The sequence below is a fragment of the Kogia breviceps genome, chromosome X (assembly GCF_026419965.1).
Source record: "Kogia breviceps isolate mKogBre1 chromosome X, mKogBre1 haplotype 1, whole genome shotgun sequence".
Classification (NCBI taxonomy): Eukaryota; Metazoa; Chordata; class Mammalia; order Artiodactyla; family Physeteridae; genus Kogia; species Kogia breviceps.
The window spans coordinates 130,363,846-130,376,843 of NC_081330.1; the positions used below are offsets into that span (position 1 = coordinate 130,363,846).

The 12,998-nt window shown below is 47.9% G+C and overlaps 1 protein-coding gene across 2 annotated transcripts in view; it reads left to right on the plus strand.

Moving 5' to 3' along the window:
• The window catches only part of PUDP (pseudouridine 5'-phosphatase), a 98,894-nt gene that overhangs the window by 29,487 nt on the left and 56,409 nt on the right, over nt 1–12,998 (plus strand). For both annotated transcript variants that reach the window (XM_059050120.2, XM_067023754.1), the window contains exon 2: nt 4,495–4,713. In XM_059050120.2, coding sequence (XP_058906103.1) covers nt 4,495–4,713 — 219 coding nt within the window. The remainder of the gene's footprint in view (nt 1–4,494; nt 4,714–12,998) is intronic.

The window sequence follows — 12,998 nt, forward strand, 5'->3', positions numbered from 1 at the left end:
ATCGTTAAAATCAAGCTTTTCTTGGTTAAACTTGATCTGTTTCTAAAATCGCTGACCGCAGACCACAGGACTTTGGCAAAAACAGGTCAGGTCAGTGGTTCTCCCCGGTGTGGAGCACGCACACCCTAGTTTCCTGCTGGTGGGAGGGGGAGGTTGATAAAACACACGGCGCTGGGCCTCACCCAGTTTCTACTCAGTAGATCTGGGGTGAGGCCCAAGTATTTGCACTCCTGATGCTCCTGGTCCAGGGACCACAGTTCGAGAACCAGTGGGTTAGGGGAACCAGTGGTAGGTGAACAAAATAAGTGAATTTTTTCAAGGAGTGTATTCAGTGATTGATTACCTACTATATACTACCTCGGTGGCTTAGAAAAATGGCACCACCAGTTGGATCAAAATGGACCGTGCACCGCCTTTTTATCGTTAAAGCCCTCTCACACGTAAACTACATAGCTTTCACCACATTGAAGAAGACTGCTCCATTTCTGGGTGAGAGGAAGCATGGGGCCGGCTACATCAGTCTGCTTCCTCTTCTACAACTTCCTGTTTGCCAGATGGTGACCATTTGATTTTAGCCCAAGATGGGCCCTTCCGCCTTTCCACGTAGAAAGGTATGTTGTATCGTTAAGGAACTATCTGTAGCACGAAACAGTGTCTTTAGGTCACCTTCCCCCTTCTTTTTTTTTTAGTAATCGGAAAGTAAGACTATTCTCAAGATATATTAAGTTCTGAGAAGCATTATCTCACTTTATTCAAGGTGTACAGGATATGGAAGGTGTAAGTTGACCGGAGAGCAATGTGGGTCCACAGTCTGTTTCTAAAACCGGAGGAGCCAGTTGTATTTCGATTTTTATATTACTATTTTAAAGAGCAATGCATTGATTCCGTGATATGTACGCTCGGGAGTGGGGGGGCGGGGATAGGACGGCGGTGGCCTGGGGCAGCATCCGTAATCCAAAGCCCGTTGGTGCTTGTACACGGAAGCGCGAGAAGGTTCAGGCTAAGTGTCCGAAATATTAAACATTAAAACTGACTCTGGGGGCTTCCCTGGTGGCGCAGTGGTTGAGAGTCCACCTGCCGATACAGGGGACACGGGTTCGTGCCCCAGTCCGGGAAGATCCCACATGCCGTGGAGCGGCTGGGCCCGTGAGCCATGACCGCTGAGCCCGCGCGTCCGGAGCCTGTGCTCCGCAACGGGAGAGGCCACAGCAGTGAGAGGCCCGCGTACCGTAAAAAAAAAAACACACAAAAAACCAAGAAACTGACTCTGTTTTTGCTGCCTAATGAGAACTTTTGTTTCCGGAAGTTTATGGATTATGGGGCTGGGGACACGGCGTCAGTGTGCCTGTCCGAGGCCGGGCAGTCAGATAACAAGTATTTGTGAAGCCAGGGAATGTGTAACACTGTTGGAAGGAATCCCAAATGGTTACCACTTCCTTTTAAAGTAAAGCACCTGGAACGAGGCCCTGTGACTTGTCAGATGCAGCAGCCCTTGCCGTTTTGGGAGCTGTGGCGTGCAGGCAGGGAAAGCAGAGCTCGTCGTCTCCTCTGAGCTCACAGATGCTCCCTGACCGCCTTCCGCGGAGCCGCTGTAGGGCACGTGCGCCCCAGACAGCCCTAGAGGCGGGGTGGCCGGCCGGGCGCTGTGCTCACGGCTGCGCGCCGGTTTACCTGCTCAGCTGACGCAGGCAGCTAGCAGGTGTGTGCCCAAGGGGAGATCCCCCCCCAAGGTGCAGACGGGTAAGCTGAGGCCCAGCGGGGCGCCGAGCACGTGTCCTGAGCTCCCAGCGGCCGGCCAGCTGCGGGGCAGGGCCAGCCGGGCTTCCGAGGGCGGGGCCAGCTCCCAGCCCGGAGTCCTCCAGCGCGCCCGGGCCTGCGGGTGGCCGCTGCTCCCCACGGTGCCCCCGGCAGAAGCTGCAGGTCACCGAGGCGAAGTGGCTCCTCCTGGGACGTCCAGCCAGAACGTGGCCAGGCTGGGGATTCCCAGCTCCTCTCAGATCAGGAAGTCCTTGCTTTGTGTCCGTGTGGTACAGAAACGGAGGTGGGGTGAGCAGAGAAACCAAGCCAGCTCTTACCCTACATGCTTCTTACTCTCGGGTTGATTGAGGGGTTTTGCTGTTAAATAATGCAGATCATGCCTTTCGAACTGGATTCGGTGCAGCTTTGTACAAGAGAGAAGTGGGGAAATACGCTAACCCCTTCTGTCTTCGTAAGCTGGAAGAAACGGATACCATCCTCAGAGTCTGGGATGGACTCAGCCAGCATTTAAATATGTTCTCCATGATAAAAGCTGTTACTAAGCATAGTACAAGGGCAGAAGCTCGGCCTCAGACGAAACTGGGCTGAGTCTGTCCGCTCACCTCCCTCACAACCCCCCCCATCCGATGCCCTCGTGTCACTGCCTGCCTAATCCCTTCATCTGCACCTGCTGGGACTGCTGCCTGTATCCTATCCCCCCCCCCCCCCACCACGCCACCCAGGGCTGAGGTTCTCGTGTACCTGCAGTATTTTCCTAACACACCTGAGGAAGGAAGCAGCTTGTTTGCACGTGGCCTGTGGAAAACCACATGAGTTTCCTGTGAAAAATAACTCAGAAGCATGGCGCAGAGCACAGCTACTTTATGCGGCTTCATTTTAGTTTAGCTTCTGGAGAACCTTTTCCTTTCAAAATGCTGTCCCTTTCATTGATCGTACGCTGTTGTCAGCTGGTGTACTCATTGCTGGGTCTGAGGAGTTGGGCGATGCGTTTAGATCCTCGATTATTCCACCGAGGGTTTGGGGTGATTTTATCTAAATTGTGAAGAAAAGTGGCTGTTGGCACAGTCTCCTACAGATTTATAATTCCACCGTTCTTTGCCTTTTAAGTTAAAAGCTTCAGCTTTAAATAAACGCTGCTTGAAGCATTTTTGAAGAATACAGCTGTTTTCTGTCTTCAGAATTCGTCTTTTTTCATGCTCCTGTGTCTTTCCCTGTCCACTTGCTTCGGCACCAGTCCCTCATGTTAACTCCCCACCCGGCCTCTGCTGCTTTTCCTGGCACTCCCTAGCCTTCGCAAACCCATCAGTGGTTTCTCACTCGCTTGGTGCCGATGATGTCTTTTTGTCAGTCTTTCTCTCTCTCAATTGATAGAAGAAAAGTGCTCACATGTAGAAAGTAAAGTGTACAGCCTCCCTGCCAGTCCATCCATCTCACCACCCTAAGAGCCCTCCCTCTGTGTCCCCTCACAGGCGAGAAGGATGTAGAAGAGCATGTGTTACAGCCGCCCTCATTGTCCAGCGGAGGGGTGGACCAGCCCCTTCCCTCTTTGCTGGGACTTCCTTAGGGAGATTAAGTGCAGCGTGGGTTCTAGAAAAACTAGAACCACTCAGGTTATTACGCAAACACTGGCTGCTTCTACCAAGGAGCCCGGGAAGACTTTTCTTCAAGTCCCGCCTTCTTTTGTACCAAAAGAAGAGAAGGAAACAAAAGCTGGAATTTATTACCCAGCCCAGGGGTCATGCTCAAGCACAGTCTGGCAAGTATGTCGGAGGGTGGAAATCTGAGAGCTGCTTGTTGTGTGTCTTACACCGTCCCCCCAGAATCCAGCCCGTGGTAGAACAGTGAGGACCCAAAGAGTTAAAGCGCTGGAGATGAATTCTGCGTACTTGATACGCAGCTGTAGATGATTTCGTCTTGAAAAGCAGAGAAGAAGGAAAAGCTCTTTCTGTTGCTGGTCATCGTCAAGGCTGAAGCATGCCGCCGTGGGGCTGAGGGCCCAGGGCCTGTCCGGGGAAGCAGCCGACCGGGAGGCCCTAGCACGACACATTTAGCGGGTGGGGAGGGGAAGGGCAGGTCAGCTTCCGGGAGAAGCAGCCACTGGGTGGGTGGCGGCCTCTTGGGACTGATCCCTTCACCACAGAGCGTCAGCATCCAGGTACGTTGCAGGAAGGCTTGGTGGGGGAAGGCCGCCCCCCACGCCTGATGACACAAGTGCCGTGAGGGAGCTGGTCCCGTGAGAGGAAACGAGAAGCACAGGAGTCGTCTTCCTACTCAGAGCCACGCCCGAGTATCTGTCCTCGTGGCCCGGCGCTCCCGCCGGGTGGGGGAGTAGTTTCTCGGGACACTGAACGCATCCCTAACAGCGGAGGGCTCGCACACAGACCCTTGCGTGCTGCCGTCACGGTGCACGCTTGGGAGGACCAGCCAAGGGTGTCAGGCGCGTGCTCAGGCCCAGATGCGTACGTGCGCGTAGACAAGGCAGTTTCACCGTAATAGAGACTTCCTTTCTGGGCCAGCCTGTAACGTTCCCGAGCAGCAGAGAGCAGGCCGCCCCGGGCATCGTCTGGTCCCCATGGCCTGAGAGCGTCTCCCCCACGTCCATAGGTCTCCCCGAGAGAGCTTTCCGCCCTGAACTTGGCCTGTACTGTGAACACACGTGCTTCTCTGAGGTAGACTTGGCATTACCACCGTGCGCACCCTAAAAGCCTCTGTGTTTTCGTTTTACTGTGTCCGCAGATACTGAACGGCTGTACTCAGTGGTGTTTGAGGCAGTCTGCGGTCGCTATGGGAAGAAGTACAGCTGGGACGTGAAGTCCCTGGTCATGGGCAAGACGGCGTTGGAGGCGGCCCAGATCATCATAGACACCCTGCAGCTCCCGACGTCCAGGGAGGAGCTGGTGGAGGCCAGCCAGGCGGAGCTGAAGGAGGTGTTCCCCACCGCCGCGCTCATGCCAGGTGCCGCCCTCTGCCACCCTCGCCGTCGTGTTTCTCGCCGTAGTAGTGACCCTCGCAGACTCATGCGGGGCATGCTAGGGTTGTCCTTTGGTCTTGATAACTTCTTGGAAGAGTCTCTTCCTTGTGAGGCTCAGAGGGACTCGAGAGAGAGTTTGGTGGATGCTGTTGTATGCTGCGATTCAGTCTTGTGTTTTTAAAGGCTTCTTAAAAGCATATACCACATTCCTTTCCCTGACTCCTGAGGTCCAAAAGCATGTGCATTTTGTTTGCATCAGTATTATGTAAAGATTACATTCCTGACAGAATTGGCTCAAAGTTTAAACTAGGTGGCTTTTTCTTTTCACAGCCAGATAGCACGACTAAGGTTTCAGCAGCTATGCAAACTTTAACATGTTGATGATAAGCAAGCGCCTAAGTCTCCCCCAAAGAAGTTTTTTTTTTTTTTAAGTTAAAGGCATAATTCTGTTCTGATATGTCTGTTTGTATGGCCTTTATCGCTCTCTTTACTTGTTTTCCTTTGAAACGGAAGATGATTTTTCTCCCTTGGGGCATGTTAACTGAAGGTTGATCACAACGGAATTGCCTGCTGGTTCTTACTACAAGTGAGAAGGTCAAGAATGTTCTAGATTACAGGGACAAAAAATGCTTAAAAATGAAGTATTATTTTAAGATTCTTCTAGGAGAAAAGGTGAATATTCAGTCTTTAGAATTCCTGGTGCTAAGGGAGAAAAAGCTTACAGTTAAAGCAGTAGTTTTGGATTCAGTATCGTATTCATATGAGTCATCATCATCTTTGAAACGTGTTGTTATCTGTATTTGTACACATATCCAGAGGGGCAGGTTGAGTGCCCCCTGGAACTAGAGAATTTTCTGTCAAAGGGTCCTACTAATACCGCTGCCTGTGTCGCACAGAAACCGCGTGGACTGTGCTTGGATCGCACACACACCCCCCTCACACACGGGTACATGCACCGCTATTCACACTCCCTTCCTCAGCTGCCTCTGGGCTGTGTGCACACCCGGTAACCCTGACAAACTTTACTGATGTCACAAGAAACAGCTTAAAATTTACCATCTTATCAGTGTGTCAGTGTACACTTCGGTAGCGTTAAGAATGTTGAAGTTGTCGTGTGACCATCACCACTCCCATCTCTCAGACTTCTTACACTGCAAAGCTGAAACTCTGTCCCCATTAAACCCTAACTCCCATTCCTCCCTCTCTCCAGCCCCTGGTGCCCACCCTTCTTCTTTCTGTCTCTGTGAATTTGAACTGCTCTAGGTGCCTCATACAGTATTTGTCCTCTTGTGACTAGCTTTTAAAATTACCATAATGTCCTCAAGGTTCATCCATGTTGTAGCGTGTGATTTTCTCCCTTTGAAGACTGAATTATATTCCACTGAATCATATGCCAGTACGGACCACATTGTGTTTATCCCTTCATCTGTCTATAGATAACTGGGTTGCTTCCACCTCTTGCCTGTTGTAAAAACCACTGCTGTGAGCATGTGTATACCAATATCTCTTCAAGACCTTGCTTTCATTTCTTTTGGGTATGGTCCCAGAAGTGTGATTATTGGACTATAAGGTAATTCTGTTTTTAGTCTTTTGAGGCTCCACTATAACTGTCTTCTATACTGGCTGTACCATTTTATTCTTCCTCCAACGGCCCACAAGTGTTCCAGTTTCTCCACATTTTCACCAACGCTTGTCATTTTTTTGTCCTTTTGATAGTAGCTGTCCTAATGTGTGTGAAGCGATCATCTCTTGTTTTTGCCTTTCTTTAACGATTAATGACGCGGAACATCGTTCCCTATGTTGTTAGCCGTTTGTATGTCTTCTTTGGAGAAATGTCTGTTCAAGTCTTCTGCCCATTTTTTAATAGGGTTATTTGTTTTTTTTCTGGTTGAGTTCTAGGAATTCTTCATAAATTCTGGATATAAACCACTTATGAGATACATGATTTGCAAATATTTTCCCCCATTTCATAGGTTGCGCTTCCACTCTGTTGACTGTGTCCTTTGATACACAGAACTTTTTAAGGTTGATGTGCTTCCATTTGGCTGTTTCTGCTCTTGCCTGTGCATTTACTGTCATATCGAAGATATTTTTAAAATCCTGTGTCATAATGCTTTTTCCCCATGTTTTCTTTCAGGAATTTTATAGTTTTAGCTCTTACCTTTAGGTTTTTAATCCATTTTGAGTTAATTTTTGTGTATGGTATAAAGTAAGAGTTCAGCTTTGTTCCTTGCACGTGGATATCCACTTTTGCCAGCACAAGTTTGTTGAAGAGACCATCCTTTCGCCATTGAGTGGTCTTGGTAGCCTTGTTGAAGATCATTTGGCCATATGTGTGAGGAGTTCTTTCTGGGCTCTCTATTCTATCCCATTGGTCTGTATGTCTGTGTTTATGCTAGCACCACACTGTTTTGATTACTGTACCTTTGTAATGTGTTGTGAAATCAGGTAGTGTGAGATTGTCCAACTTTGTTATTGTTTTCCAAGATTGTTATGGTGCTTCAGATTCCATTGAGAGTCCATATAAATGTTAGGATGGATTTCTGTATTTCTACAAAAATTGCTGTTGGAGTTTTGATATGGATGGCTCTGAATCTGTAGATCACTTTGGGAAGTATGGACATCATAACAGTATCAAATCTTCCAGTCCATGAATATGGAATGTCTTTCCATTTATGTGTGTCTTCTTTGTTTGTGTCTTATTTATTTGTTTCTTACAACAGTGTTTTGTCATTTCAGTGTACAAGTCTTTCACCCTCTTGGTTAACTTTTATTTCTCTTTGATGCTGTTGTAAATGGAAGCGTTTACATTTTCTTTTCAGGTTGTTCATTGTTAGTGTATAGAAATGCAACTGATTTTTGCATGTTGATTTTTGTATCCTGCAATGTTGCTGAATTTGTTTATTAGTTCCAACAGTTTTGTGTATGTGTGTGGAATCTTTTCTATGTATAAGAGCATGTCATGTGGGAACAGATAACTTCACTTCTTCCTTTCCAACGTGGATGCCTTTTATTTCTTTTTCTTGCCTGATTTGCTCTGGCTAGTACTTGCAGTGCTGTGTTGAATAAAAGTGACAAGAGAAAGCATGTTTTCATGTTCCTGATCCCAGAGGAAAAGCTTTCAGTCTTTTCACATCGAGTAATGATGTTGCTGTGGGCTTTTCATATATGGCCTTTATTATGTTGAGGTAGTTTTATTCTTAGTTTAAGTATTTTATAACATGAAAGGGTGCTGAGTTTTGTCAGATGCTCTTTCTGCATCAGTTGAGATGACCATGTGGTTTTTGTCCTTCATTTTGTTAATAGGGTACGTCACATTGATTTTTGTATGTTGAACCATCCTTGTGTTCCCCCTTGGTCATTGTGTATAATCCTTTTAATGTGCTATTTAAGTAAGTTTGCTAGTATTTTGCTGAGTATATTTGTATCAATTTCTTGTAGTTTGTTTGTTTGGTTTTGGTACTAAGGTAATTCTGGCCTCATAGAATGAGTTTGAGAGTATATTATCTTCTTTAACTGTGGGGAAGAGTTTGAGGAGTATGAATTCTTTAAAATTTGGTAGAATTCTCCAGTAAATCCATTTGGTCCTCTTTTCTTTGTTGGGGGGTTTCTGATTACTGAATTAATTTCCTTAAGAGTTACAGATTTGAACAGACTTTCTCTTCCTTTTTGCTTTGATCTTGATAGGTTGTATGTCTCTAGCAATTTATTTCTTTTAGGTTGTCCAATTTGTTTGCATACAGTTTTTCGTATTATTTTCCTTTAATCCTTTTTATTTTTGTGGCATTGGTTTTAATGTCCCATCTTTCATTTCTGAATGTAGTTATGAGTCCTTGTTTTTGTTTTTTTTTCTTAGTTAATCCAGCTAAGGATTTGTCTATACAGTTCATATTTGACCTGGAGTCTCTTTCATGGTTTAACATACAAAGCACCTGTGATGTTTTAGGAATGTAAATATCCTTTTTCTTCCTTATTCACCCAAGCCTTTCAAGTGGTTTTCCTTCTAGAATTTTTGTCCTATATTCTAAGATTTACTTGAGATATGTTATACTACAATTCCAAGAAAATATGATGTCTCATCCAGCTAGTGTGGTTGTTTGGCTGGATTGCCAACAAGTCTATATCATGAAATCTGCTTGGTGATCCAATCATTGCAGTATCCTCGTTTGTCTCTCCCAGTGACTAGGTAGGAGTTAAGTAAGGTGCTAATCGTAGGTAGCAACAGAAGAGAACTGAATCCAGACACCTTCACCATAGAAGTGAGGCAAGAATTAGTTCTTCAAAGACAGTTTAGTCCTACAGAACTCACCTGGATGACTCTTCTTTCTGTGCTACTCCTTCACCTCTTCTAGACAAGAGGGGTAGAGGACTTCTTTATTTACTGATTGTTCAGTAAATAAATGAATCTGGCTTTTTAGCCTAAGAATTTTTGTGTATACTTAAACTTTTACTAGCCTCACAGATGAGAGTAAGGACTTATATCAGTGGTTCTAAAGTGTCTCCTTGAAAATATGAGGTCGTTTCCACACACATAACTGGGAGGTGAGCTAAGCATGAGAAGATGACAAGAGTATAAGGAAAAGCCCAAGAACGCACCAGACAGGAGACATGTAAAATCGTGCTAGGATGCTGGGTGAGACCAGGGACCAAGGTCAGAAGGTGCCACTGGACGTTCTGAGTGGGTTAGCATGACAAGCAGTATTTGGTAATTATACGTACCCCAGAGGGGAAGAAGAACAGGAGGACAACGCAGGACAGACTGGAGCCGAAGGAAAGGCTGTGTGGAAACCTAGACCCGGAAGCACATTTCCTTAGAGTTTCTGTTCTATAACATGTTAGTCACAAAAACAGTAAGGACAGAGATCAAGTTGTCAACCCAAAAAGACGTGCTTCACCCCCTGGTTTCCACCCCTGCTGCATTCCTCCCATCACCTCTTTTATCTGAGCCAAACCTGAGTTCCACCGGAAAGGTGACCTCCTGGGGAGTCCAGGGTGTGGTGACTATAACTAGAAAAAGTCACCGCTGCCCTCTTTCTAGGTCTAGGTTTTCATCTTGTTCACTTACTGCTTTGTTACCATCACGCAGCTGTGGATGATAGCATAACCCTTGACTTCCATTTCTTTTCTTTCTGCATGTATTTTCTGGTGGGGCATTTTAGGTTGTGGAAGGCATCTTGAGCCCATTAGAAAAGGTGGCTGTCTGTAGGGACGGTCTGTTATTAATTCAATATCCTTCATTTTGAGAACGAAGCTCTCACTTCAGGGTGAGAGCTGTGGCCCCAGCAGGTACTTAGCAAGGAAGGCATGGCAGTTCGCCAGGGGTAGCAGGCCCTGATTATGATGCAGGCATGTCTGCCTGGGCCAGTCACCAGGGGAAGCAGGCCCTGATTATGATGTAGGTGTGTCCCGCTTGGGCCAGGCACCAGGAAATTAGCCCCTGATAGTGTGTCCTTGCCTGGGTCCAGCCACTTGGATGGTAGGGCTGGCCTATGGGGCTTGAAGTCCAGGCATACGTGACTTGATTACCTTCCTATCAGCAGCCTAATGACTGAATGCTTTGGATGCCTCTCCTTGAAGTGGGTCATGAATGATCTAGGAGGGAAATGCTTTTGACCAGTATGTTCTGTAGGCATTTACCACATGCCTTAGTGATGAAATATAGGATGTAGGTCAGAGAAAGGTCTAATTATTTTCTGGGAAGAGACATCTTCTGAATCGTGGCACAACTTTTTGACAAGAAGTATTGGAATGTTTGTGGCCTAGCCTAAGAAAAACTTTTGCTGTGGGACGTAAGGAGACCTTTTTAACAGGATCCCCACGAAGGATGCTGGTACCTCTGTTGTATTTTGAAGCACATTTCTTCAGTCATGGATTCTTTGAGGTGGATGAAATGATGTATTTTGGCATAATTCAGCGAGAGTAACTGGTGTAGAAGGCCATTCATAAAGTCAGTGCCTCTTCTGGTGTGAAACCCTCCGGAAGATTCTCCTGTTGGCCTGGCTCCTACTTTTCCTGCTCTTTTTCACGGGCTGGGATGGGGGGGATTTCCCACAGAAGAGCCCAGGGCATGGCATCTGGGCCAGTGGACAGGAGGGGGACAAGGCCAAGCCCAGGAGCGATCGCCCACGCGCTGCCCGTCAGACGGGCCCCTTGGAGGTGCCAGCCCCCCTCCCCGGCCCCGCCCCCGCCGCACCGCGCTCCCTCGGGTTAGCTCTCTCCCCTCCTCCTGCTCAGGAGATCACCCAGCAGAAGAGCGGAAGTGCACACTGATCCCCGGTTCCCTGGGCAGCCAAGGCTGTGGTGCCCAGGCCTCTGCGGCTGGGGGGCAGCCAGTCCCTGCTCTCCCGTCAGCAGAGTCTCCCTGTGCTCTGCAGCCTCAGGTCCTCAGGAAACCAGGAACTCAGCCGTGTCCACCGTGGAGTGTGGCCCCCCGACATAAGCTAGAGAGCAGCACACGTGGGGACTCCCTGGGCAGGGGGATGGTCCTCGCCGGGGCTCAGCGGGTGCCTGCGCTCTTCTCCCAATCGCCCCTGAAGACTACAGCCCAGCCGCGAAGCGGACACCGCTCTCCGTGGTGTGGGCCCCAGTCCCAGTCCTACCGAAGCCCGTTTCTTCTTTGCCAGCCTGCTTTAGCCTGGGTAATTATGTCTGTCTCCACCCCCGCACCCCCTGCCTTTTGCTTGTCTCTTCTACTTTATTCTTCATGTGTCTTATGCCCTTAGTCCCCCATGGCTATTAGCAAACATTATCGGCTCCTGCAGCTCCTGCCACCCCACTTTCTGAACGTACGGTCCACCGTCCTGGCAAGAAGGCATTCATTTCCTTAGGGTCATCCTGTAATTTTCCTCTTCCTTTACTCAGTCCTTAAGGGCATCTGGTGCTGGGTGGCTGCACATGGGCACATAAAGAAAGGTGTGTATAATCAGCTTAGGACACGTGCATATCCATTTAAGTGGAAATCTACAGTAACATAGTTTGACGTCAAAAAGAAATTCAGAAAAGAGTGGTGGAAGGGGAGTGGAGGAAAATAAAGCAGGATATTCTCAGAGCAGTGGCAGCTTTGTGGTGGGGACGGGGGCGTGAACTTTGGGGAAACTGCGGAGAGCATGTGAGATAGAGGCGGCTTGAAGCTAAGCCTCTACTGCTGATGTGCTTGAGAAATGGGCAAGGACTTCCACTCGACTAGGTCTTTAGTCTTGAGCTAAGCTGTCTGCTGCTTCTAGAACAGTGGGAGTTTTGAAGAGATGATGTGCCAGAGGGAAACCTATGGCGGGGGGCGGGGGAGAGTTCCTCTGAGTTTATGGCCCATGATGACGACGGCAGGGGAGAGTTAGCCGGGAGGAGGACCAGGCTATGAGGGCTTGACTGAAGATGGAGTCAGAAGGTCTGAGTGGACACAGTCCCATGTGAGGTGACAGTGTGACGTGGTACGGGCAAAAATTAACATTCACCTGAGAAACCAGGACTGGAACTGAAGTTTCAAGAGTCATTATTACTTAAGCACCGAAGCTGTAGAATTGCAAACATAAAAAGAATCCAGCAGACAGCACATACTGAGAAAAGATGTGAGTCTCAGGTTACGCGTAGCTTTTCTCATCATGAAATCAATCACAACAGCAGTGAAAGGACAGTATTGAGTATGGACGTGGTAACAAACCACAATCGTGATGGCGCGCTCCTTCAAAATCATTTGCTGGTCAGTAATGCCGGTGACAGACCTTGACAATTCTGATTCCCCTTGTCTTGTAGAGTCTGACTTATTTGATGATGTACATGGACGTTACTCCTTTTTCCTGGTTTAAGTATTCTGGCTTTCAAAGACTGCCAGGTACCTGAATTGTTACTGACTAAATTATGACAGAGACGTCCTAGACTGAGCCACAAGATACATGTCTTGTCTCCCTGTGATTCTAGCTATTACTTAACTGGGGGCGTAAAGGTTTTTCTCAAATGAAGGAGCTGCAGTTTGTTTTTCAATGTGTGGTGGTTCCCCTGCGGATTTTTAAATACTTGGGAGGAAAAGATCATGGATAAAAGAAGTCCTTACTGAAAGATCCCTCGATTCAGTGGAGAGAAAATGGGTAGATAGATGGCTGTGATGGTTCAGTCACGGGTGTCGGCAGCTGAGGAGAGTGGCTTCCAGCGCTTGGACAAGCTCTGGGTGTCTGAGGAGTGGGTGCTGACTGCACAGGTGCGGACTCGAGGGGTGGGTGGCACCTGTGTTGGGGGAGGAGTGACCTGTCGTCCCAGTGAACACGGCCAGGTTCCA